Genomic DNA, 26,432 nt, shown 5'->3' on the forward strand with positions numbered 1-26,432 from the left:
TTTGAACATGAAACAAAACCCAAAGAAGTGCAGGACTCACTTGCCTCAGTTAAGGTCAGTGTTCATGTTCATGACACTGAGCAAAAACCACTGCTGAACAAAAATAGCTGGCCTCCATTTTGCTAGAAAAAACATCTTGATGTTCCCCAAGACCTTTTGGGGAAACTTTTTGGAAGGTGTGTGCTCCATTCCATTTGACATTTGAGAAAAAGGTCAAATATGGTGGAGGTAGTATGATGGTCTGTGGCTGTTTTGCTGTGATCAATGGAAGCATGAATTCTGCACCAAGAAGTCATGGATTCTTCCTTGGGCCACGGCCCCAACCCTCCAGACAAGCTTACATAGGAATTGTTGTGTGATGTTTTGTGTAACCCTACCAACAGATACACACAAGGCAACGACCTCGTCTTGCATTTCAGGACAGACAAGAAGGTACGTCATTCGGTGTGTGAGTAATGTTGACATCACGGCAGAGTAAATGGGAGGCGAGGAGAAAATGTTTTTCGTGCGGTCTTCTGCTAAATTGAAATCTTCTGTGTCAGAGGCGGTGCCAAGAAAGCTGACTGGACTCCGTTAGCGAGTGGACGCACTACAAACACGGCAATGCCACGTTTCCGAGCTCGGCCTGAGGTCCATGTCTTCTCGTTGTATGCTATTTTGCGATACTTGGCGGGACATCTAATATTGCACAATCCAAAAATAACTTTTCCTGCTGATAGAACTCATTTAATGGTGAAAAGTATCATCTTGTGGAGGATACAAATACAAATAGAATTTAAAAAAATGCATCAATAGTTTAAAGTAATCTTGCAGCTGCATTCTGTAATAGTATCAATGTGTGTACACAAACACACACACACATTCATACTGTTACAGAATGCATCTGTTATTGTTAAGTCACCTGAGAGTGCAAAGATAAGTGATCAATAAACACTGGAGCGACGTCTCATAGGACAAAGACCCCTCTGGAAGGTACATGAGTCCATTAACTGTTTGCTCAAAAAAGATAAGACCGTGTTATGTGGGTGTATGTAGTCGTAGTACACCATTTAAACATTTTTACTACATTAGTGTTATTTATTTAGCTGTCCAGACATGAGAGTGTAATTCACCATCTGACCGCTACATAAATAGTAGCGCTATTTCATTCTGCGAAGCGAGTGAGAGCCACTTAGATGACGTCACGTCCTCTTCGGGGAGTCACGCGGTGTTTGTGCGAACATGTCACTGGGGTTTCTCCGACGCCGGTACTTGACAGTTCAACTTATACTTGTCAATTAAACTTAAAAAAAAAGCGGTGTCGGAATCTCGGCCGCGTCGTTATGGGGCCGCCATAACTATCTACCGCGTTCTAACGCAGTAAGGCTGACTTTCACTTGCTTCGTGATTATTAATGGCGGCTAGCTAGGTCGCTAGCTGCTTTGCTAGCTTTGCTAGGGGGGGGAGCTTTAGCTGTCAACAGTTGAGCTGTACCGTTTTCACGTAGTTTGGGGGAAAACGATCATTTAAAAAAAGTATATTAGTAAATGTTTATTCTCCTGTGAGGCAAATGTGTCCTTTTATGTCTAACTCGAACACTCTTATCGATGAGCCTTTACGATGAACCATTGGACATATTGTGATGACGTCACTTCGTTGGCATGTGTAGTTTTTTTAAATGCTAGTAATTTAACACCAAAAACATTCTGAAAACAGTTTTTTTTTACCACCCAGATGACTGCAAATATAAAGTGATATGATAAGTGATAAATATGATGTCTGTGTTTGTCTTTAAATGCTGAAATGTTAGCGCTTTACTTCCTGTCCCACAGTATGGACAGTTCAGCGGGCTGCTCATCCTCCGAGGCGGACGGCAGCATGTCCCGACCGACAGCCCGCCCGGGTCAAGCCTCCTCCAAGCACAGGGAGCGCCCGTCCGTCTCACCTAGGCGACGACGGGAGGCCAAGAAGTCGCAGCGGCGGGGGGATGGTCAGGAACAGCTGCTCCGGGAGTTGGAGCAGCACAGGTTGCCGGGCCAACGCGAGCACTCAGAGGCGTCCGGCTCAGTGAGCGACACAGCGGAAAGTTCACCTAAGAGGTTTGCTCTGCAGGCTGCCAGCTGGTCGGTCATGCCACTGGCACAGGTTGGCTGCCCGGGACGTGATCCGATGGCGTCTTAACTCGTCTTCCTTCTCTTCCTCCACGCACAGGAGAGCTCACTTCCTTCATGGACCGTATCCAGCCACTCACTTTGGACCCAAAGCCTGTATTCTTCCCAACCCCACTTCAGTCATGTGAGCATTTCTTAAGTGGTCTTGTGCTTTAGCGAGCGAGGCGTGAGACAGATGAGGACAGCCTTGCGTGTGTTTTTGGACGTTGACACAGAAAGTAATTGTGTAACTCCGCCAGATAAGATCTAACAGGAAGGCCGTGATTGGTTGTTCCCTCGGAACAGGACGTCGAGCACAGACGCTCATTGTTAGCTTGTGTCAGTGTTTTCCTCGCCTCGCACGCTCGGTACTTTAGCACAACGATGCCAGTCAGTAGGCGCGTCAAGGAGGAGAGGAAAGTAAGGTAAAAACACTTTTTAGATCAGATGGTCGTTGTCGTTAATCAGTGAACGCAACAGAGGACGCTTTCCAAATGTTTAGTATCTCCGTTTGTAGCGGTGATCCACATGTGTGTGTGTGTCCCAGGCACATCCAGGATCCAGCCAGCCAGCGCCTCACCTGGAATAAACCTCCAGTCAACGTTCTCGTCATCAGGAAGATCCGAGACGAGAGCCTGGTGGAGCCGTTCAAGGAGCTTTGCAGGTTTCTAGTCGAGGTAGGCAGAAGCTTTTTTGATGACGAATAAGCCGATTGTTTGCGTTCACACCAGAGAACGCGATGTGCTTCCAGCGATCTGATGGCATTTAGCAAAAGGAATCCAGGAAGTAGTCTAGACACCTCGGTGTAATCATCTGCATTCTGCACGCATGCTGTCACATCTTCGCCGCACATGTTTGGCCCCTGCTCATGCTATGCAATCACTAGGAATGTGTGTATGTGTGTGTGTGTGTGTCACAGGAGAAACAGATGATGGTGTACGTGGAGCGCAGGGTGGCTGACGACGGTACGCTCTCCGAGGACGAGAACTTTGGCTCCATCCGAAATCAGCTGTGCACCTTCAGAGAGGGTGAGAATCAAGCCCAATACACTACACACAGCAGACGCTTCATTGTGTACACCGGAGCTCCAAAACATAACCTCCTTGCAAAGTGTCCGGAATCGGAAAATACAAGGTCACACAACCCAACTATAATCATCACATGGCAATGTGACCATATCTTACTTATTGTGTGGAAATATGGGCTAATAACTATAAAAGCTATCTTAACTCGCTAAATGTACTGCAAAAAAAAGGCCAGTAAGGATAATTCATAATGCCGCCTACAGAGAACATACTAACTCCTTATTTATAAAATCACAAATACTTCAACTTGCTGATATAGTTCATCTTCAAACAGCTAAAATAATGCATAAGGCTATAAATAACCAATTAGCTAAAAATGTCATCCAATACTTCTCTACAAGAGAGGAGAAATATGATCTCAGGGAAGAACTAAATTTAAATAAAACACTTATATGCTAGGACTACGTTAAAAAGCCATAGCATTTCAGTATTTGGAATCAAACTATGGGATGGATTGAGTAAGACCCTCAAACAATGCACAACGATGAGCCAATTCAAGAAACAATACAAGCAGTTGATGTTTGCTAAATACAAGGATGAAGAGTCTTGAACCAGTCATGATGTGCTATACATAGCACTATATTGACAGTTACTATGGTAACCATTATGTCATTGTATGGCCATTATTAAAGGTGCATTATTTAAAAAAAAAACGTAAACTGTATTATGGAAAGCAGGAAGTGAACAAATGTAACAGTTACTGATTGTAAAAGTACCAGATGGAGGGGTAGGATTTAATAAGCTTTGCTTCTTCCTACTCCTTTTGGACATGTGGAACTGTGAACTGATTATGTGATGCATTCAATTGTAATCCGATGCATGTTCAAATGAAATAAAACCATTACCATTAACACGCATACTACTAGTGGAGGATCATTCATATTCAAGACCTCTAGACATGAAATAACATCCCTATAGTCACCCTTACACTCCTATTATTCAATATGGTAGACGTAATCATATCAAATAAGACATTGAAAACCCGTTTATCATTTTCTAAATAGGGTTTTGAACATTAGTAGAGCCTCAGTGGACTCAGTGGTTGGTTTGTTTTGGGTACTGACTCCAGGTTACGATGATATCTCTGACTGCATTGACCTGATCATCTGTCTGGGAGGGGATGGAACGCTGCTCTACGCCTCCTCTCTCTTCCAGGTAGCATCCTCACGGTTTAGCATGCTCGCCCTGTGCAACCACGCCAAGTGTGTTGTGCGTGTTTGCAGGCCAGCGTTCCTCCAGTGATGGCGTTCCATCTCGGCTCCCTGGGATTCCTCACGCCCTTCAAGTTTGAGTCGTATAAAACAGAAGTGGACAAAGTGTTTGAAGGTACTGTGCTGCCTTCACTGGAGATTGCTGTTATTTATTGTGTTAACCTGCTGTGTGATGAGTTTAGCGTTGCATGGAAGAGGACGCCATGAGTCAGACTTGTTTATTTTAACTTGTTGTGATTGGCTCCTAACTCGCAACCAGAAAGTATATAAACAAACATATACCAATACAAGTTTAAATGTGGGCTGCACGGCGGTCGTGTGGTTAGCGCGCTAATATAAGCATATAACCATGCTAATGGGCTAATATTAGCATGCTAACACCTAACATGATAGTGCTGTCTTTATACAAGTGTCTACCTATGAAAATGGCTAAAGCTACGATGCAATTGTAAGCATGCTAAGACCAAGCATGACAGAGCTAAATGTTTATGTTTAAATGTATTTTAAGTCAAGTTTAGAAGGAAAAAGTGAACGTTACGTTTTGGAAACATGAATAATTCTTTCTCACAGCTAGAAGACGCAGGTTCGATTCCACCCTCGGCCATTTTTGTGTGGAGTTTGCATGTTCTCCCCGTACTCCTGTTTCCTCCAAAAACATGCTAGGTTAATTAGCGACTCAAAATTGTCCATAAGTATGAATGTGAGTGTGAATGGTTGTTTGTCTATATGTGCCCTGTGATTGGCTGGCCACCAGTCCAGGGTGTACCCCGCCTCTCGCCCCAAGAAGACAGTGGTAGAAAATGAATGAATGAATGAAGTTTAAATGCGAAAAAAAACACTCATTTTAGGCGCTGCAGTGACATCAGCCTCCCTCTGGTGCACAGAGACGGGATTGCAACGAGTAACAATGTAACAATGCTTTCCAGGGAACGCAGCCATCACGCTGCGCAGCCGCCTGAAGGTGAAGGTGGTGAAGGAGATGTTGGATAGGACGGCCTCGCAGCAGCCGGAGCACAACGGCGTGCTCCCTCGCCGATACACCAGCAGCGAGGCGGGCAAGGTCACCTTGCAGCTCCAGGTGAGCTGACCTTTTTCCACTCGTACGCCACCGCCTGCACTTCTCTCCTCTCAGTATGTGTACATACGTCATCGGAATCGGCAAAGCATCCGGAGCGTTGCCGCGGCGACAGTCATAATAAAGCACGAGGGGCGGGGGCGGTGGATGCGATGTTGTGGGCTTCTGTTGAGCCAGTTGTCCCGGAGACGGTGGCGTCAACAGAATAGTCAACGCCAAATGGATGTTTAATGGAGTCTGCTGTCTGACACGCACACACACACACACACACACACACACACACACACACACACACACACAGCTGCAGAGACACGCATCCCTCCCACCGACCCAAAAGATGCTGACGGGTTGTTCCGCAGTCAGTCTGACCTCCTCCTCCTCCTCCTCCTCCTCCCGGGGGAGCGTCGTGTGTTTTCACGGCCTTTGCTGACGTGGGCGCACCTGCCAGACATCGTCAGCGCAGTGACACGCTCGGGGAGGGGGGGGGGGGGCGGATGGTTCGTCGGAGGAGGAGTGATGATGTATTATTTGTATCGACTGGGCGCCGTCTCCAAGCGGAAGACTTCACTCAGCCGCTTGTCGTCGTGATTCAACGTCAACACAGGAAACGGTGCAAGCGCTGAGCTTACTTCCTGTGAAGTAACCGTAACCGTGTGTGCGTGCAGGTGTTGAACGAGGTGGTGGTCGACCGTGGGCCCTCGTCCTACCTGTCTAACGTGGACTTGTACCTGGACGGACGTCTCATCACGTCCGTGCAAGGAGACGGTAAAAGAAGGACGGTAGTGGGATGCTGAGCATGCGCCCTAACACGCTCTCGCTCTCTCTCTATGACCACGCCAGGCGTGATCGTGTCCACGCCCACTGGCAGCACGGCGTACGCGGCGGCGGCAGGGGCGTCCATGATCCACCCCAACGTGCCAGCCATCATGGTGACCCCCATCTGTCCGCACTCGCTGTCCTTCAGGCCCATCGTGGTCCCCGCCGGGGTGGAGCTCATGGTGGGTGTCGGGGACGTCACCGCAGGGGAGTTTACCGTCTCGCTAAATGTCACCAAAACCTTTTTTGTCCTAGATCACTTTGTCCCCCGACGCCAGAAACACCGCCTGGGTGTCCTTCGACGGCAGGAAGAGGCAAGAGATCCAGCACGGCGACTGGTAGGCCTAGTTTCATTTTTCAAACATCTCCACTAGATGGAGCTGCTGCTCTGCCGATAAAGCTCCATTTCCTTATGAACCAAGCTACGGCAACATGGTTATTATTCTACTGAACATTGTTACGCCCAAGAACGACATTAGTGGCATAGTCTCGCCACACCGCATCTGCTAGCGACGAGACGTAAGTGGAGTTCATGAACACCTGGAGATAAGAAACACTGGAACATTTGTCATAATACTATCAGGAGAAGCAGAGTATAGAGGGGGAGGAGCCACCTGCTGTGGCCCAGCAAGGTGCACTGTATTCGGGCACACGCTCCGAGTGGCTGGGAGCAAGGGACCGCTTTATGGTTACCTTCTAAGAATCAACAATGGTATGGCTAAACCTGTGTTTTTTTTTTTGGGGGGGGGGGTCCACGCCAGCATCAAGATCACGACATCGTGCTACCCGGTGCCGTCCATCTGCTGCCACGACCTGGTCTACGACTGGTTTGAGAGCCTGGCACAGTGTCTGCACTGGAACGTGCGCAAGCGGCAGGCACGCCTCGCCGAGACCTCTGACTCGTCGGACACGGAAAACTGACCCCCCCCCCGTCATGCCAATCCACATGCTTACTGAGCCAGACGCCCATCACATTCCAATTCATGTTGCCATGGCGACCTCTTCACGTGTACATAATATGTACATACAGCCTTGCAGGTAGTATTAATGTCATATTTATATATTTGTAAACAATGTTGTGTAATTGTGCTTAGAATAAAACTAAGAGCCAAAGAGACACCCCCCCTCCCAAAAAAAGTGCTTTCTACATTTTTATTGCAATAAGATATTTCCAGACATCAAATATTTGTATTGAAATTATACTCTTGAGTATTGCATGAGGAGACGCCCATGTTCAACGACTAGAAGACAAGATGGTACCCTCCCCCCCTCCCCAACTGGCACAAACGTGTGATGAGCAAGTAGAAGATGGTATCACCAAATACTACAACTGTACAACAGCCAACAACGTGTGACATGGGAGAGAGAGAGAGACGCCAGAGAAACAAAACCATAAACCGGACAAATTGAGAGAGAAAGAAAAAAAAAAAGTGGAATAAATTAAGAAGAAAAATTCCTAGAGTGGGATATAAAAACAAAGAATGGGTAATATCTCCTAAGAAGAGGAAATGGAGGGAGGCAGTTGGCAAACACGGTATGCATAATTCTCTTTTTCTAGAGTAATAAAAATCCAAATAGAAATAATTCATACTTTGAAAAAAATGAGCTAAATGGACGACCCCAAAACTTCCACTGTGCTCGTGTCGGGACGCCAGACGTCATTCGTAGCGTTTATGGCACCTTGAAACGTTGCGGCGGCTGCTCCGGAGCGCTCTGTTCGCCATCGGAGACTGACCGACCGACCGACCGCAAGCAAGCAAGCTTTTCTGCTCTTGTTTGAAATGACACGATGAGTTTGGTCCCTGTTGTTGCTCCGCTTGGGAAGCGATGGCAGGATGCGAGGCCGTGACGAGGGGGGAAAAAAAGCGGGACAGGAGACTTCCACCGTTGGTCACAGTCTTCGGACCTCGCGTGGAGACGTGAATCAAACCAGACCGCTTTAGGTCAATCGCAGATGAGATCAAGCACAGAGGTGGAAGGGGGGGGCAGGAAGTCCAGTCTAAGACTTTGCGCTGACGGCGGCAGCGTCTGGTGAGGAGGAAGTTGAGTGGGATCGGGAAGGAGGAAAAGTGGAGAGTGACACGGGATGTTTATGTTTGAGCAGTCTGAGCTTCACTGTCAATGCTGTCCCCTACTTCCTGCTCCTCTTCTTCTTCCCCCTCCTCCTCCTCTTCTTCTTCTTCCTCCTCCTCTTCTTCCGTGTGCTGGTCCAGTTCCTCCCTGGTGATCATCTCAAAGTCGTTACCGTTGCTGTGCTGCGAGCCTTCGTCTTCCCTGCGGTCGCTGTCGGTGTCCGAGTGGCGCTCCGCTCCCTCCTCGCCGCTTTTACGCTCCTCTAGCCCCGCCTCTTTGCCTTCATCGTCTTCATCCTCCTCCTCCTCGTCCTTCTTCTCGCTGTCGGACTTGTCATCGCTGTCTGATTTCTGGGCTGCGTTACCACCGCCGCCGCCGCCACCGTCCTTGCCGCCTTTCTTGGCGCCGCCCCGCGGGCCTTTATACTCGTGGGTGTAGAGCGGCCGGAAGGAGTCGATGAAGCCCACGTCGGCCGTCAGATTGGGGAGGAACCAGAAGTGATGGCGGCCGCCCGTCACCAGCCAGATGAACAGGAAGAGGATGCAGCGAGCTGAGGAACGGAAACATCGGTCAGAAACTCACTCACATTTTTTACATCGATGCTAACTCTTAGTGTCTTAGGCTCCTCCTGTGGACAAAGTCAGAAGATATGTCTACATTTTTTTTAAACAGGATTTTTCTTGTAATATCACAAACGCGGTCCAATCAGGTTTTATCTTACGTTATTTTTGACTGATCAACTTTTGGAATGTTGAGCGAATTGGACACTAATTTTTTTTTTTTGTCCCGTCCAGCCTTTGGGGCAGATAGTATTGTTGTCTACATTTTTAACATCTAGGTGACCTCGCTCAGAGTCACTTTTTGGGGGAGAAAGTAATAAATAGGATTGGGCAATATGGATGTTAACATATCACTATATTTTTGGGAAGCATATGATAATGTCTATTTACATTTAAGATGAGCTGCATTCAAAACATTGTTAAACGTCAAAGATTAATTAATTAACTAGAAGATTCCCGCGGAAATTTTGATGGGCTTGCCACCTGTGCTGTGAACCTCGGGCCCGGTGCGCCAACGGCTACCGTGCTAGCACCTAGCAAGACAGCCTCAAGTACTTAAAAGGTTGATGCAGTCCCATAGTGTCCCCACATCATGCCATGTGTCTATTTGCCTTTAGAAATGAGTAAATTAGCTAAAATGCTAACATGCTAACAGTCATCATGCTAGCACCTAGCAAGAGGGCCTCAAGTTTAGAAAGTGCCAAGGTTGTCCTATAACCTTCCTACATCATGCCATGTGTCTATTTGCCTTTAGAAATGAGTAAATTAGCTAAAATGCTAACAGTCATCATGCTAGCACCTAGCAAGAGGGCCTCAAGTTCAGAAAGTGCCAAGGTTGTCCTATAACCTTCCTACATCATGCCATGTGTGTATTTGCCTTTAGACATGAGTAAATTAGCTTAAATGCTAATATGCTAGCAATTAGCATTTAGCCACAGGGAGAGTTCAAAAGTTTATGCAAGCCCCATAGACAGCAGCAGTCTATGGGGCTTGCATTACTGAGCAAGCCCATAATTAATTAAAACCCAACGTGGTGAAGCTTTCTATGGTGTTCATCACCATTTCAACCAGTTCTAAATTGGTTTATATTTAGGAAAAAAAGCAATAATGAACGTGTGACCGGTGGCAGTAGAGCTGCAGTAGCACTTTTAGGCCACTAGATGGCAGCAAAAACAAGGCTCCGTATGTTGAAGCTGCTTGTAAAAATGTGTCATTTCCAAATGTTCTTACCGACAGCGAGGAGCAAAATGCTGGCCACGAAGCATCCGGCGGCGACGCTGAGGTAGTAAACACCCACGCGCATTTCCGCCGGCCAGAGAGGGAAAAGCGTGGCGGCGATGACGGCAATAACTGGCAAAAACGACACGTGAAGACACACGTTAAAGGTCAAGGGAGGACATGAAATAAACGTGTCACGCCGGAGACTGACCCAGGACCAGCCCCATGGCGAAGGTCTTGAAAGGAACGGGGTCGTAGATCCACACGTACACCTGAGGAAGACGCCATCAAAGGTTGCGGAGATGACAAACCTCGGTGCGGCTTTTGGGCGACGAATGACGTACCTCGTTCCCGTCCAGGAACACCTGATCCTCATGCAGCTCCAGCTTGAACTTCTTCTTCACCTCCTTCTTCTTCTTGGGGCTTCCCGGGCTGTCGTCCTGCAAGCGCACAGACGTGTGATGACATCAGAAGCTCAGAGGAAGTCTCCGACGGCGTCTTCAAACGTACGCTCTTGTCCTTTTTGCTTTCGCCGCCGGTGTCCGCCTCCTTCTTCTTGTTCTTCTCCTTCTTTGCCTTTTTCTCCTCCTCTTTGCCGCTGTCGCCTTTGGGCTTCTTGTCCTTCCTGATGTCCTTCTCCGACTTCTTCTTCATGACTTTGAGAGCACGGTGGAAGAACTGCTTCTTGAGGAGCCTGCAGAGAACGAGACAGTGAGCATGGACGTGCTCTCCACGCCGTCTCCAATGCTTGGAATCTGACCTGTTGCAGTAGTCCAGCACCGAGTCTCTACTGGTGAAGAGCGCTTCCTCGCCTTTCTTGGCCTTGGCCCATCTGGAGTCCAGCAGGCAGTCCACCGCCTTGGAGGCTGAGTGACAGCACACAGCGAGTGAGTGACTACCATCTTTCACTTTCACTACAAGATGCTGTTGTCTTTTTTTTTTTTTTTTTTGGACATGTGTACATGTGGGCGGGTCTGCAGGTCCTCACCGGTGAAGTAGTCCACCCTTTGGCCTATCATGGTGGTGGACTTGGTAGGACAGTTGAAGCGCAGGTACTTGGCCACCGCCTTCTCCTCCTTGGTGGGGTCACTCACCTCCTGCACACAACATTCAAGCCATTCTCATTAGGCTCGCAACATTCCACTTGTCCACTATCCTGTCCCTGCATGTCCAGAATGTTAGAAATAGTTCCATGCAGGATGCAGCGCATGCGCATTACAGCGTCTCCGGCTTTTTTTTTTTTTTTACTACTTTCCCCCGCAACCTCCAATGCGTCATAAGAGCTTTTTTTGTTGCTTAGGTGAGCTGACCTGTTGCTGTCATTTCCCCATCTTCAAAGTTGACACCGTGGGAAAAAAAGACCCACTCAAATTAAAGTCCCAAAGGCTGAACAGTGGAAAGCGCCACATGTTGCCGCACATTATGTAAACACGCCTGCCGAGGGCTGACGCGGCTCTAAGCAGCAAAGGCTGCAATTAAGTGAAAAAACGTCACTAACAAGAGTCTATAACGTCTAAAGCCGTCTTCAAGGCTGATATTTGTATGTCAGACTACATACAAGAAGACTGTGTTTAAAGAAGCTGCCTATCAATTACTGTTATCCCCTCCATGTATGTGTATCACTCCTGTCTGTGTGTACTTCCCCAGTGCGGCAAGCTAGCGTTAGCCGCGTTAGCATCACCGAGCTAGCTTTACATCTCTTTAACAGCGCCGTCAACAAATGTCGGCGGCTCGTCCGTTCTCATTCCCTCGCCACCGCCAACGATTACATAACCGGAAAAAAGTAAACACAACAAAACAAGTAAAAAAAAAAAAAAAAAAACTCCATACCTGGATCCGTTTCTTTTGCCTTCTGCGCTCCGCCATGATCCCTCCTGCTCAGCTTCTCCCAGCGAGTTCGCGCGACAGGGTTATCGCGAGACTTCCAACACGGAACACCAAGCGTAAATGAATGCGTATCCAATTAGTTACGTAAATAAGTTGATTCAAATTTGAAAAAAAAAACTTTATTTAAAATTGTGGTTCACATACACCATATGGGAGTTATTAATGTACCACAAACAAGTATAAAATCAGTTAATAACACGTGTATTGTCTACAGTATATGGGATTCTATTTGTGCCGTAAATAATGTAAGTAGAAATGACTTAAGTCGATGATATATTACTATATTAAAAAGAATAACTAAATACTATATAAATAACTCAATAACCGAATTCAAACCGTGGGAGAATGCTAACGTATTTTCTTTTCTTTTCGTAGTTCTTTTGTTTTCTTTTCTTTAGTGCCATAAATGAGTAAATCAGTCAACTAAATTTGAAAAAATATGTTTTTTTGTGTGTGCCATAACATAGAAGACAAAATCAGTTAACTAACTACATTTAAAAAAAATATTGAGTGCTTTCGTACCATAATATTTAAGACAAAATTAGTTAAATAAATAATTACATTTGAAAAAAAGACGAGAGTGCCATCAAATCAGTAAATCATTAAAATATGCATTGTAGATTCTTTTATTTAAATATATTTTCAATGCAATTTTTATTTGATTAATTCCAGCATTATAGCATGAAATATGATACACTGTATTATAACAAATAATCACTCGATGCTGCTATTATCACTTAGGTGAGCATCACGCCTTCCAATGTAAAAAAAAATACATTTTATTTACAATCCATTCAAACGGTTTAGAAAGGTAGCACATTCAAATGCCAAAACATAAATAAAATAAATCAATAAATAAATGACTAGATATTCCTAAATATCAGCCGAAATAGCTAGCTAGCTGTAATAGCTAATAGCTAGCAGTGAAATAGCTAATAGCTTGTTTGTGTAATCGCTAATAGTGTAACAGCTAATAGTGTAATAGCTAATAGCTAGTAGTGTAATAGCTAATAGTGTAACAGCTAATAGCTAATAGTGTAATAGCTATTAGTTTGACAGCTAATAGTGTAATAGCTAATAGTGTAATAGCTAATAGCTAGTAGTGTAACAGCTAATAGTGTAACAGCTAATAGCGAGTAGTGTAATAGCCATTAGTGTAACAGTTAATAGCTAATAGTGTAATAGCTATTAGTGTAACAGCTAATAGTGTAATGGCTAATAGCTAGTAGAGTAATAGCTAATAGTGTTAGAGCTAGTAGTATAAAAGATAGTAGTGTAATAGCTAGCAGTATAATAGCTAGCAGTGTAATAGCTTTTTGTACGCTAACGTTCCCTTGGTCAGCAAGCGCTTATGAAGTGGATGATGAGAGTTTCCATTGCTAAAGCCCTAGCGTAGCACGTATGAGAGTCCAGGATGGTAGAGTCCAGGATGGTAGAGTCCAATGTTCACGCTTGGACAGACACCACGGCCTCAGCGCTGGCACAAGGAGGTGAATTGTTGTCTGTCTCCTGGAGGTGTTCGCTGGCTTTAAGGACGTCGACATCTCGGGGGCTGGCCATCATCTCCTCGCTGTTGCAGTTGACGGGGGAACCCGTCTCAGACGAGGGGTCGCCCGGCTTGTCGGGGGCGGCCTGCAGGGTGGCGGCCGGGAGAGGCAGGTTCATCATGTAGAGCATGCTGCCCATGCGCCGTGAGACCTGCGTTTTGGAGACGATGCTGTCAATCACTGAGTACACTTAAACGTCACACAGCACATTTGATGCTTTTTTATAGAATATTTGAAGTGAGGGTGGCGGCTGTAGTGAACCTGCGAGCGAATCTTGAGTGCGGGCCCCAGCTTGAGGCCCAGTGTGTCCAGCAGGTGTTCCTCGGAGAGCAAGGGCAGGGTCTCGCCATCAATCATGTGGTCCTTAAAGGTCTGTGGGGGTAAACGGGGGTGGTCACATGAGCGTGACCAGGAAGATGATGCAAACAAAGAGAGAGCGATGCCCACCTGAGCGTACTCGGAGCACGTTGGAATGCTGTTAACAAAGTTGTAAACGTCGTTGACGCTCCACTTCCTCACGTCCGACGACACCTCGTCGCCGTTCAGGAAGAGGTTGGGCGGCCCTGAGGGTCAGTCAAGATATGGGGGGGCGTGGCAATAGATAGTCAAGTAAACAAGAACGGTGGCGTACCAGGTGGAAGGAAGCCGTTTCCAGTGACGGGGAAGATGTACGGCATTCCCGCTGGGGGGTACATGAACTTCTCCTGGAAAGATCCGCACTGGCCTTCCTTGTCGCTGGCGCCGCTGTTGCTCACATCCTGGCACGCCTCTGTGGCGCCGACGCAGGTCTTACGAAGCCCCGCCTCCCCCTCCTTGTAGTTTTTCCTGCCTCCTGCAGCCATCTCTGAGTCCACTTTGCTCTGATGATGATGATGCACCTTTCCGGTGGCCCCCTCGTCCCCGGTGTCTCCCTTCACATCCACTTCTTTCTCCTCCCCGCCGGACGCAGCCCCTGGACTCTGCTCCACACTCTTGTCCTCGGCAGGGCCCTTGCCGTTGCCCGCCGGGTGCTCGGCGCTCTTGTGAGCGGCGGGCCTCCTTCCCACCCTGCGACCCCGCTCTCTGTGCAGCGTCCCCACAGGTGGGTACGGGCTAGCCGACATCAGCAGGCTGCCGGAGTGGAGGTCGTCGAGGGCCGGGCGGTGGACGAAGACGTCGTGGCTCTCGGGTATGCGCTGGCGTCCCCTGAAGGCCATGGGGTTAGACGGGTAGGACATGGGGGCTTCCATGCCCATCAGACCCTTCTGGTGGGCGTTCTCCAGCTCCTTCTGGTGCAGGATGGCGTTCATCTCCATTCTGAACACAACGACAATCGGAAAATCATTTGATCAGAGCGCATATGTAGGGAGGTTGTGGCTCCGCCTCTTTCTCGTTCATGTAGCGAGGAAGTGGCGCCCCCTATTCCTCCTTAATGCAGTACTGTTTCCCATTCAAAGCATGCAGTAAATGTATAAATTAGGGGTGGACTATCATTATCAGGCCCATTTGAGGATACTATGACATTATGACGGACGTTGTGGTGAATGTGAGACCGCCATGGCAGCGGCTGCTCGGTGCGGGTACCCAAGCACTGGGTCTGATGCTGATATGGTACCCACCTGGCCATGTTTTGCTTGTGAAGGAGCTCCTGTCGCCGGGCAACCGTTTCTAAAGGCTCGGAGGGCAGGAAGCCATAACCGCCTGAGGAGAAGACAAGAGAAAACACAATGCACAACTCAAACATCACACACTGAAGCGGTGTCCTCACATTTGATGTGGAAGTGGTAAGAAAAAATAATACAATATCCATAAATTTTCTATGCCGCTTATCCTCACTAGGGTGGTTGGGGTAGGCTGGAGCCTATCCCAGCTGACTTCAGGCGAGAGGCAGGGTACACCCTGGAATAGTCACCAGCCAATCACAGGGCACATATAGACAAACAACCATTCACACTCACATTCATACCTAATATTTTTTATAGTTGCAATATGAGAAACATAATTTTATAATTTTATAATTTTATAATTTTATAATTTTATAATTTTATAATTTTATAATTTTAGAATTTTAGAATTTTAGAATTTTAGAATTTTAGAATTTTATAATTTTATAATTTGTTATAATTTTATAATTTGTTATAATTTAAATAATTTGTTTTATAATATTTTTATAAGTAGTAAAAATTTTGTAATTTTTTTTTTAATTTTAACATAATAAAGTTGCATTTTTTTTATTTGGTTAAAAAAGATCTATATGAGGATCTAAAGTGTTTTTGTTTACCTGCTCCTGGAAAGGTTCTTCCAGGAAGGACACTAGCATGTGGCGCTAAAGGGGGGCCCAGGTGAGGTCCCATGTGCATCTGCCTGGCTTCAGGAGCCACCATCTCAGCAGGCGGGACCAAGTCCCTGAAGAACCGAGAACAGGAAAAAAGGTTAGCCGACTTGTGTGAAAATCAGGTTTCATTCCCTGGAATTTGGTAAACAAACCTTTCCATGTATCTCGGTTCAAACTGAGCCGGCACCCCCTGTAACCTCTGCTGACCCTGAGCGAGGATCTGCGGCGCCATGGCCATCTGGTTCCTCATCATCATCTCCTGCCTCTGCCTCAGCTCTACCACAGACACGGAATGGTAAGCCATTCAGCAATCCATGCACCCTTTCTTCCGTCCTCACCGCTTGCGGACACGCCATTAACCAGCCGGTACCAGTGCTTCTCGTCCAGAGCGCCCTGCTCACCCAGCGCCGTCATCTTCCTGAGTTGCTCGCGGGGGGTCATCATTTGCAACCAAAAACCGTCACCACGTTGCTGATTCTTTCACTTCCAAAAGAAAACACAAACATCCCATGAAATATCATATAACCTTTGATTTTTCTATGTAAACAATGCTATAACAACATGAAAGTGAAAATGGCTGCAGTTTCATTAATCTACCACTAGAGGGCAGCAACTTTTATTTTAGGAAAGTTATGCTCCATCAACATTTAGTCAATGTTTGTGCTTTAAAATGCTATTTATTAATATTATTTGTTTTTACAAAATCATAAAAATTGGAAATGCATGTTTTTACAAGTCTTTACAGTCTGTTCAAAGTGTCCGGGCTTCCAAAATATTGTAAAGTTATAGATATGTCATAATTTATTAAGGAGAAAAAAGACGCGGATTGAACATTGCCTGTCATACTGCTCACAGCCGCTAGAGGGTGTAGTTTCCTGGTTTATTTATTTACTATGTCATCATTTATATAGGAGAAACACACGCAGTTTGAATATCCCCTGTGATGTTGCTTACAACCGCTAGGGGGTGCAGTTTCCTTGTTTATTTATTTACTATGTCATCATTTATATAGGAGAAAACACACGCAGTTTGAATATCCCCTGTGATGTTGCTTACAACCGCTAGGGGGTGCAGTTTCCTTGTTTATTTATTTACTATGTCATCATTTATATAGGAGAAAACACACGCAGTTTGAATATCCCCTGTGATGCTGCTTACAACCACTAGGGGGTGGAGTTTCCTTGTTTATTTATTTACTATGTCATCATTTATATAGGAGAAAACACACGCAATTTGAATATCCTTTGTGATGCTGCTTACAGCCACTAGAAGGTGCAGTTTCCTAGTTTTTGCATTTATTATGCCATTTCTTTTTTTTTTGTAGAACAAATTAGAAAAATATGACACTTGAATCCTGATAGTAACTTTTAATATTGGGGGAAAAACTTATAAATGCAACATTTTTATCAATTTGTGTCAATTATTATTTCAATTATTATTAGGATAGCAGAAATTGTATTAAAAAGTAATAATTCACTAACCCCATGTGTAGTGTAAATATTTACTTATATTATGTTTATGTACTGCATATTTTCTCTGACCCCCCCCCCCCCAGCCTTGTGTGTTATGACAGTCTCTCAAATTCCCTCTGAAATCCATCTAATCTGGGGTGTCTAATCCCGCCCCGGTAGTCCTGCAACAGTCTGCCAGCTACATCTGCTGCTGACCCTCCCGCTCAACCCCACCCCCACCCCCACCGGTCGCCCCACCCACCGCCTCCACGTACCTTCCCAGGCCCCTTCCACCCCCAGGATCCTATTAGCTAAGTCGTGGCAATACAGCACTTTAACGGGATGTGTCGGCGCTAATCCGCACGTTTAGAGTTTTACCCCCAGCAAACCTTGCCTGTAAGCATCCTGGACAATACACCCTGACTGCTAAGCCTATTAGCCCCCATTAGCACCCAGGATGTCCTAAAAACACCTCGGGGGGATAAATGTGGTGGACACAATCGCTTTATGTGCTGCTATGCGGCGCCTGCATATACACCTTCAATTATCACCTAAAATAAATGCAAATATGATGAAATATATAAAATATTAAGTATCATCAACAAGTTAATGTGTCATGGTGGGAATGCATGATTAATATTCATTTCCATTCTAATGACTGTTCTATTTTAGAGACAACAAAATGTGAAATTCCATACAGAATTCCAAAGCAAAATGTCTTCCTGGAGTTCCTTCCTTTTGTCTGCACTGCAGCTTCCTTCCTCATCCAAGGATTGGACTCCTGGGATTTACCGTTGCCTGCTTAATCCCATTACAAGAATGAATTAAAGAGAAAAATTGCTGACGACTTAGTCGGGAGCCTTGAGGAGGTCATATCAGACATTGTCTCGCCCTCCTTAATCCCCCCCCCCCTCACCCCCACCCCCACGCTAAAGCCTTGCATATTCTCAGTTACACTCTTGACAATTCCATGATACACAACCTGTACGCAATGGGCAGCACCGATTTACATGGCATATTTCATATTGTACGTTCAATCCATTTGTCTTTTCTTTTTTTAGTATTGTGGTATTGGTCCGCGGGCGGAGACCAAGCGGGCCGCAGGAAGCCTTTGAGCTTATAAAAATAATGTAAATTCAATAATGTAATGTAAATTTTTGGAAATATGGGCCTTTATGTCATTTATAAAATAATATACAGCTACAAACAGTAAGTGGCAAGGTCCTTAAATGCACCATCTAGGTTACAACACTGTATTTCTTTCACCTCATATTTGCTCCCTAAATGCCGATACTGTGCTGGAATGCATAAAGGTCAAATTTGATAATGTTAGTTAATTAGTTGTTAGTTAATTAGTTAATTGTTAGTTAGTTATGTTAGTTAATTCCTGCTAGCACCTATACCACACACATCAAACAGCCAACTAGAAATACAAAGTCCAGGCCGGTACCGGTGGAAGGTGGTTCTGTATTCCTTTAGCGCTTTTCATTTGTTGTTATTACTCTTATTAGTCTTTGTTTTACACAATATATCATCAATAAGGCACATTACATTGCAAGTCGGTTTGTGGGTCAAAAAAAGGGTCGGGAACCGCTGTTTTAGAATACTTGATTTGCTTCGCAAAACACATGTTTAACCATGACATAATCTTCAGATCTTCAGAGATATTCTTACAATATACATTTCTGGGTTTTCTGATTGGCCTGGAAACATCACATGGTTCCAGTCATGCATCATTACTAAAAATGCTGCCTCATACGTTTACATTAACAATCCATCCTAGCATAAAACTAGAAAGTGTTTATACAAGTGTCTAGCTATGAAAATGACTAAAAATTCTACTATGCTAATGTTAGCATGCTAACATGTCGCATTATGGTGAAAGGCGTCTAGCTATGAAAATGGCAAAAACTGCTCATATAAGCATGTAACCATGCTAATGTGCTAATGTTAGCATGCTAACACCTAACATGATAGTGCTATCTTTATACAAGTGTCTAGCTATGAAAATGGCTAAAAATGCTACTATGCTAATGTTAGCATACCAGCAATGCTAACATGCTTACGTTAGCATGCTAACATGTCACATTATAGTGAAAGGTGTCTGGCTATGAAAATGGCAAGAAATGCTAACATAAGCATGTAACAATGGTAATGTGTTAATGTTAGCATGCTAACACCTAACATAGTAGTGTTATATTTATACAAGTGTCTAACTATGAAAATGGCTACAAATGCTACTATGCTAATGTTAACATGCTAACACCCAACATGATAGTGCTATCTTTATGCAAGTGTCTAGTTATGAAAATGGCTAAAAATGCTACTTTGCTAATGTTTACATGCCAGCAAAGCCAACGTGCTTATGTTAGCATGCTAACACATGTCGCATTATAGTGAAAGGTGTCTAGCTATAAAAATGGCAAAACATGCTGATATAAGCATGTAACCATGCTAATGTGCTAATGTTAACATGCTAACACCTAACATGATAGTGCTATCTTTATACAAGTGTCTAGTTATGAAAATAGCTAAAAATGCTACTATGCTAATGTTAACATGCTAACACCTAACATGATAGTGCTATCTTTATGCAAGTGTCTAGTTATGAAAATGGCTAAAAATACTACTAGGCTAATGTTAGCATGCCAACAATGCTAATGTGCTTATGTTAGCATGCTAACATGTCGCATTACAGTGAAAGGTGTCTAGCTATGAAAATGGTAAAACATGCTCATATGCATGCAACCATGCTAATGTGCTAATGTTAGCCTGTTATCTTTATACAAGTGTCTAGCTATGAAAATGGCTAAAAATGCTACTATGCTAATGTTAGCATGCCAACAATGCTAACGTGCTTATGTTAGCATGCTAACATGTCGCATTACAGTGAAAGGTGTCTAGCTATGAAAATGGCAAAAAATGCTAACATAAGCATGTAACCTTGCTAATGTGCTAATGTTAACATGCTAACACCTAACACGATAGTGTTATCTTTATACATGTGTCTACCTATGAAAATGACTAAAGCTACTATGCTATTATAAGCATGCTAAGACCAAACATGACAAACATGCTAAATGTTTATGTAAAAATGTTCAAGTGTTTACCTATGAAAATAACTAAAAATGGTAGTATGTTAAAATTCGGGGTGCGAGCTGCTATTTACTGGCAGGCATAGCCAAGGACAGCCATATGGGGGTTGTGTCAATGTGACGCACATGAAGTAATGACAATACAAGTAAAATAAAAAAAAAATCCCAGATAAATATTTGTATTTGTTTGTTATTGCATGTTACAATAAATAACATAATTTTTTCGGAAGTATTTTAAGTCAAGTTTAGAAGGAAAAAGTGAATGGTACGTTTTAGAAAAAAATTTTCATAACGATGACCGCCACTTCAAATATATTTTTCTTGAATTTTTTTGCTGATTGGTTGGGAGAAATCCTGGTTTAATTTGTCACAAATATTTCCACATTTTAATTTCAATTACTTGCAATAACTGCCTATTTTTTGTTGTTTTGATTCCATTTTTGGCTCAAGTATCTAATATAACGTCATAGTTATTTTGGGGGTAAATGAAAGAAGTATAGTATTACTGACAGTAGTTTATTAAATATTAGTCTTACATAATTGTCTGATTAATTACAATTTGAAAGAGAACTTTTATTATTATTATTATTTTTCGCGCTAAAACTGAAAGTGACAGAACGGACTCACCTCGAAAGCGTCAGTGAGCCGATGCGTTCGAGAAGGATTCAAGAAAAAAACGGAAGTTTGACCATCCCAGAGACACGTCTCTCGGACCCGAGCCTCCAGCCTCCAGCCTCGCACCACCGCGCTGTCGGGCTAACTGCTTAACTAAAAAAGAGCTTTTAAATAGCGATTGCTTTCATCTCCATTAGCGGGCCTTATCTGCGGCGGTAAGCCCTCCCTGCCCCTGACATCACTGTGATCTCCCGTCCAACCGCTTGGCTCGGCGCACCTTGGGAAGTGATGTGTAATTACTCCATGAGGTAGCAGCAGCAGCAGCAGCAGCAGCGCTTCTCCTAAGCGCGGGGCGCTAAACCTCTTTGGACGTTTACCTCACTAATCCCTTGTTAGCACTTTAGGCCATAGTTAAGACACCTAAACGCTTAGCTTCCTTTTCCACTGGCAAAATAACCGAGACCTCCTCCGTCCGGACGCTCCTTAATTCCCCCCCTGAAAAGTCTTGTTTATGTGGTGGGAATCGGCAGCGTGTCTTAGATGGGGCGTTTGCGCTCACTGGGGCGCCCATGTGTTGACGCAAACACGCTTGGTGGTCACTTGCTAGAAATCCGGCTAAATTGGCCGGATCATCGACTCAGACCTCCTAATCTGACAGTTTGTGCTCACCAGCCGCTTACAGCCAGGCTGGACACCCCCCCTTTGGGGCTGCGTTCACACCGCAGGGTGTGATGACTCGTTTGGATTTCGGGGGTTAAAAGACCATCTTTGCTGCGGACGTTCACATGACCGAATGACCAAAAGGCAAAACCTTCTCGATGAGGTTTTGGGGGAACCTGTCTGGGGGAAGTAGAGGGTCAAAAACATCCACCCATTAACCAGGCTGCACGGTGTTGGAGTGGTTAGCATGCAGGCCTCACAGCTGATGTGCTTACATTAGCATGCTAACATGTTGCATTATAGTGAAAGGTGTCTAGCTATGAAAATGGAAAGAAATGCTAATATAAACATGTAACCATGCTAATGTGCTAATGTTAGCACACACAAAGTGCTGTCTTTATACAAATGTCTAGCTATAAAAATGGCTAAAAATGCTACTATGCTAATGTTAGCATGCCAGCAATGCTAACGTGCTTATGTTAGCATGCTAACACATATCGCATTATAGTGAAAGGCGTTTAGCTATGAAAATTGAAAAAAATGCTAATATAAGCATGTAACCATGCTAATGTGCTAATGTTAGCACACACAAAGTGCTGTCTTTATACAAATGTCTAGCTATAAAAATGGCTAAAAATGCTACTATGCTAATGTTAGCGTGCCAGCAATGCTAATGTGCTTATGTTAGCATGCTAACACATATCGCATTATAGTGAAAGGCGTTTAGCTATGAAAATTGAAAAAAATGCTAATATAAACATGTAACCATGCTAATGTGCTAATGTTAGCACACACAAAGTGCTGTCTTTATACAAATGTCTAGCTATAAAAATGGCTAAAAATGCTACTATGCTAATGTTAGCATGCCAGCAATGCTAACGTGCTTATGTTAGCATGCTAACACATATCGCATTATAGTGAAAGGCGTTTAGCTATGAAAATTGAAAAAAATGCTAATATAAGCATGTAACCATGCTAATGTGCTAATGTTAGCACACACAAAGTGCTGTCTTTATACAAATGTCTAGCTATAAAAATGGCTAAAAATGCTACTATGCTAATGTTAGCGTGCCAGCAATGCTAATGTGCTTATGTTAGCATGCTAACACATATCGCATTATAGTGAAAGGCGTTTAGCTATGAAAATTGAAAAAAATGCTCATATAAGCATGTAACCATGCTAATGTGCTAATGTTAGCACACACAAAGTGCTGTCTTTATACAAATGTCTAGCTATAAAAATGGCTAAAAATGCTACTATGCTAATGTTAACATGCCAGCAATGCTAATGGGCTTATGTTAGCATGCTAACACATGTCACATTATAGTGAAAGGTGTCTCTTTATGAAAATGGAAAAAAATGCTAATATAAGCATGTAACCATGCTAATGTGCTAATGTTAGCATGCTAACACTTAACATGATAGTGCTGTCTTTACACAAGTGTCTAGCTATGAAAATGGCTAAAAATACTACTATGCTAATGTTGGCATGCCAGCAATGCTAACGTGCTATGTTAGCATGCTAACACATGTTGCATTATAGTGAAAGGTGTCTCTCTATGAAAATGGAAAAAATGCTAATATAAAGCATGTAACCAGGCTAATATTAGCATGCTAACACCTAACATGATAGTGCTATCTTTATACAAGTGTCTAGCTATGAAAATGGCTAAAATACTACTATGCTAATGTTAGCATGCAAACAATGCTAACATGTTTTTGTTAGCATGCTTACACATGTCGCATTATAGTGAAAGGTGTCTAGCTATGAAAATTGAAAAAAAATGCTAATATAAACATATAATCATGCTAATGTTAGCATGCTAACACCTAACACGATAGTGCTGTCTACCTATGAAAATGGCTAAAGCTACTATGCTATTGTAAGCATGCTAAGACCAAACATGAACTGAGCTAAATGTTTATGTTTAAATGTATTTTAAGTCAAGTTTAGAAGGAAAAAGTGAACGTTACGTTTTGGAAACATGAATAATTCTTTCTCACAGCTAGAAGACCCGGGTTCGATTCCACCCTCGGCCATTTTTGTGTGGAGTTTGCATGTTCTCCCCGTACTCCGGTTTCCTCCAAAAAACATGCTAGGTTAATTAGCGACTCCAAATTGTCCATAGGTATGAATGTGAGTGTGAATGGTTGTTTGTCTATATGTGCGCTGTGATTGGCTGGCCACCATTCCAGGGTGTACCCCGCCTATTGCCTGAAGTCAGCTGGGATTGGCTCCAACCTACCCCTGACCACTCTAGTGAGGATAAGCGGCACAGAAAATTGATGAATATTGTATTATTTTTTTCTTACCACTTCCACATCAAATGTGAGGACACCGCTTCAGTGTGTTTCTCTTGTCTTCTCCTCAGGCGGCTATGGCTTCCTGCCCTCCGAGCCTCTGGAAACGGTCGTGCCCTGTGATTGGCTGGCCACCAGTCCAGTGTGTACCCCGCTTCTGGCCCGAAGACAGCTGGGATAGGCTCCAGCACCCCCTAATGGTTTATCAATGATGGTACCCAAAAATTTGCATATGACTGTACATTAAAAGCAGTAACATTTATATGACCTTATTTCTTTTCATCCAGGAGCCAAGCAAAGCCAAACATCTGAGCAACCAACAACCCCTAATAAAGGACTTTGGATTTAAGCAACCCAGAGAATTAGGACTTGAAAATCAGTCATGTAAACCAACTAATTTAAGGTCTCTGCCGGGCTGTGTAAGCTTTTTATGAGGGATTTCTGTCCATCTTGTTTGCAGCCAGCATTATAGAGTCACAGTGAGGCGAAGGGATCACGGCAGGTTTAACCTCCACGAGCAGGAGCGGCTATAAATTCACCGATAAGACACAAACAACGGACCCCGTCCATCTTCTAATTACAGCAACAATCTGGTGTCCGGATCACCCCCCCCCGGCATTGACACTGCGGCTTAATCCCGCTGAAGTGCAAGCATTACGTCTCTTACGCCCGCCGTAAAGCTTGTTTAGGTCTTGATTACCATCAGAGGCTGCAATGGTCGGATTCTTTAGGATGAATAATCCCCTTGAAATGACACAAATAAGACGATGGTGCATTCAGGAACATCTCTGGTTAAAGGCGAGCTTCAGTAGGAGAGATAATGCAAAGCAAACATGGCTGACTAGCTGGGCTAAAAATGCCATATTCTGCCAAAATATAATATTTTGACTCTAAATGCAATAAATAATATGCGTCTTATATTCTTCACTTCCTCTTACTGGCCTGTTTACTGGATTAGACGCCTTCTAATCTTCAGGAAATAATGTTGCCGAAAAGCTAATCTATTTGATAAAAAAAAATTACAAAATTATGAAATATAGTCAAATTACATCAAATTTACAGTATTTATTAAGTATATTACATATCTCACTACCAATGTACGGTACGAGGTACATTATTTAAAAACAAACAAAAAAAACCTTAAACTGTATTATGGAAAGCAGGAAGTGAACAAATGTAACAGTTGTTGTACATTAAAAAAAATTAATTACAAAAAAATGAAAAACTATTTTTTTATTAAATTAAAAAAATAAAATAAAAATAACTTAAATTTTATTATTTTATTAGGAAAGCAGGAAGTGAACAAATGTAACAGTTACTGATTGTAAAAGTATCAGATGGAGGGGTAGGATTTAATAAGCTTTGCTTCTTCCTACTCCTTTTGGACATGTGGAACTGTGAACTGATTATGTGATGCATTCAATTGTAATCTGATGCATGTTCAAATCAAATAAAACCATTAAAAAAATGTTAAAAAAAATAATTACAAAAAATGAAAAAATATTTTTTAATTAAATTAAAAAAATAAAAATAACTTAAATTATATTAGGAAAGCAGGAAGTGAACAAATGTAACAGTTACTGATTGTAAAAGTACCAGATGGAGGGGTAGGATTTAATAAGCTTTGCTTCTTCCTACTCCTTTTGGACATGTGGAACTGTGAACTGATTATGTGATGCATTCAATTGTAATCTGATGCATGTTCAAATCAAATAAAACCATTAAAAAAATGTAAAAAAAAATAATTACAAAAAATGAAAAAATATTTTTTAATTAAATTAAAAAAATAAAAATAACTTAAATTATATTAGGAAAGCAGGAAGTGAACAAATGTAACAGTTACTGATTGTAAAAGTACCAGATGGAGGGGTAGGATTTAATAAGCTTTGCTTCTTCCTACTCCTTTTGGACATGTGGAACTGTGAACTGATTATGTGATGCATTCAATTGTAATCTGATGCATGTTCAAATCAAATAAAACCATTCAAAAAAAAAAATAATTACAAAAAAACGAAAAACAAATTTTTAATTAAATTTAAAAAAACAAAATAAAAATAACTTAAATTATATTAGGAAAGCAGGAAGTGAACAAATGTAACAGTTACTGATTGTAAAAGTACCAGATGGAGGGGTAGGATTTAATAAGCTTTGCTTCTTCCTACTCCTTTTGGACATGTGGAACTGTGAACTGATTATGTGATGCATTCAATTGTAATCTGATGCATGTTCAAATCAAATAAAACCATTACCAACAAAATTTAATTAAAATGTTAATTGGATACAAACCCAATAATATATTCACTGAAAAAAACTAAAAATGACATAAAATAATTCACTAAAAATGCATATAAAAGCTATGATACGTTTGCAAAATGTCAGTATTTATATTAGTAA

General features: G+C 43.2%; 3 protein-coding genes and 1 long non-coding RNA gene across 8 annotated transcripts; 2 read left to right on the forward strand and 2 right to left on the reverse strand.

The window, feature by feature from the left end:
• Window positions 1-1,204: 1,204 nt before the first annotated feature.
• Window positions 1,205-9,245, forward strand: nadkb (NAD kinase b). Of its 4 annotated transcripts, XR_013627504.1 has the most exons (13): window positions 1,205-1,247; window positions 1,812-2,078; window positions 2,191-2,274; window positions 2,677-2,806; window positions 3,049-3,157; window positions 4,284-4,369; window positions 4,438-4,540; window positions 5,352-5,503; window positions 6,166-6,265; window positions 6,341-6,498; window positions 6,572-6,654; window positions 7,078-7,354; window positions 8,530-9,245. XR_013627504.1 is itself a non-coding variant. In XM_058069152.2 (12 exons), exons 2-12 carry the CDS (start codon window positions 1,813-1,815, stop codon window positions 7,235-7,237), a joined length of 1,431 nt encoding a protein of 476 aa, XP_057925135.2. In that variant the 5' UTR covers window positions 1,205-1,359; window position 1,812; the 3' UTR covers window positions 7,238-9,245. The 4 variants fall into 4 exon arrangements, 3 of the variants coding, with proteins under 3 accessions (XP_057925135.2, XP_057925132.2, XP_057925136.2); XM_058069152.2 differs by having other exon boundaries at window positions 1,205-1,359; window positions 7,078-9,245; XM_058069149.2 differs by having other exon boundaries at window positions 7,078-9,245.
• On the reverse strand, window positions 7,440-12,087 carry sec62 (SEC62 homolog, preprotein translocation factor). The gene is made up of 8 exons (XM_058069154.2): window positions 11,998-12,087; window positions 11,156-11,264; window positions 10,928-11,033; window positions 10,678-10,861; window positions 10,512-10,607; window positions 10,379-10,439; window positions 10,180-10,299; window positions 7,440-8,939 (listed from the first exon to the last, which is right to left on the reverse strand). The coding sequence occupies exons 1-8, from the start codon at window positions 12,031-12,033 to the stop codon at window positions 8,407-8,409; spliced, it is 1,245 nt and encodes a 414-aa protein (XP_057925137.2). The 5' UTR covers window positions 12,034-12,087; the 3' UTR covers window positions 7,440-8,406.
• LOC131126529 (uncharacterized) lies at window positions 10,683-25,291 on the forward strand. 2 transcript variants are annotated; one of them, XR_013627505.1, is made up of 4 exons: window positions 10,683-11,058; window positions 15,876-16,210; window positions 24,110-24,252; window positions 24,326-25,291. It is a non-coding gene; the product is annotated as an uncharacterized LOC131126529 (long non-coding RNA). The 2 variants fall into 2 exon arrangements; XR_013627506.1 differs by lacking the exon at window positions 10,683-11,058 and adding an exon at window positions 15,289-15,364.
• samd7 (sterile alpha motif domain containing 7) lies at window positions 13,181-21,363 on the reverse strand. Its single transcript, XM_058069145.2, has 9 exons — window positions 21,089-21,363; window positions 16,254-16,398; window positions 16,068-16,191; window positions 15,862-15,986; window positions 15,200-15,281; window positions 14,233-14,897; window positions 14,049-14,164; window positions 13,863-13,973; window positions 13,181-13,752 (listed from the first exon to the last, which is right to left on the reverse strand). The coding sequence occupies exons 2-9, from the start codon at window positions 16,357-16,359 to the stop codon at window positions 13,501-13,503; spliced, it is 1,581 nt and encodes a 526-aa protein (XP_057925128.2). The 5' UTR covers window positions 16,360-16,398; window positions 21,089-21,363; the 3' UTR covers window positions 13,181-13,500.
• Window positions 25,292-26,432: the final 1,141 nt, after the last annotated feature.

This window comes from Doryrhamphus excisus, linkage group LG6 (genome assembly GCF_037039965.1).
Source record: "Doryrhamphus excisus strain RoL-2023G ecotype Guam linkage group LG6, RoL_Dexc_Guam_v1.1, whole genome shotgun sequence".
Taxonomy (NCBI): Eukaryota; Metazoa; Chordata; class Actinopteri; order Syngnathiformes; family Syngnathidae; genus Doryrhamphus; species Doryrhamphus excisus.

What these genes read in the sequence shown, in the direction of transcription:
- sec62 (XM_058069154.2), bottom strand. Translation starts at nt 12,033, where the DNA reads ATGGCGGAGCGCAGAAGGCAAAAGAAACGGATCCAG. An exon ending in GGCAAAAGAAACGGATCCAG is followed by an intron (nt 11,265 to 11,997) that starts GTATGGAGTTTT and finishes TGTTGTGTGCAG; the next exon opens with GAGGTGAGTGACCCCACCAA. An exon ending in AAAGCAAAAAGGACAAGAGC is followed by an intron (nt 10,608 to 10,677) that starts GTACGTTTGAAG and finishes GTGCGCTTGCAG; the next exon opens with GACGACAGCCCGGGAAGCCC.
- nadkb (XM_058069149.2), top strand. Translation starts at nt 1,222, where the DNA reads ATGTCACTGGGGTTTCTCCGACGCCG. An exon ending in AGGTCACCTTGCAGCTCCAG is followed by an intron (nt 5,504 to 6,165) that starts GTGAGCTGACCT and finishes GTGTGCGTGCAG; the next exon opens with GTGTTGAACGAGGTGGTGGT. An exon ending in CCGCCGGGGTGGAGCTCATG is followed by an intron (nt 6,499 to 6,571) that starts GTGGGTGTCGGG and finishes TTTTTGTCCTAG; the next exon opens with ATCACTTTGTCCCCCGACGC.
- samd7 (XM_058069145.2), bottom strand. Translation starts at nt 16,359, where the DNA reads ATGATGACCCCCCGCGAGCAACTCAGGAAGATGACGGCGCTGGGTGAG. An exon ending in TAATGGCGTGTCCGCAAGCG is followed by an intron (nt 16,192 to 16,253) that starts GTGAGGACGGAA and finishes TGTCTGTGGTAG; the next exon opens with AGCTGAGGCAGAGGCAGGAG. An exon ending in AAACGGCTTCCTTCCACCTG is followed by an intron (nt 14,165 to 14,232) that starts GTACGCCACCGT and finishes ACTGACCCTCAG; the next exon opens with GGCCGCCCAACCTCTTCCTG.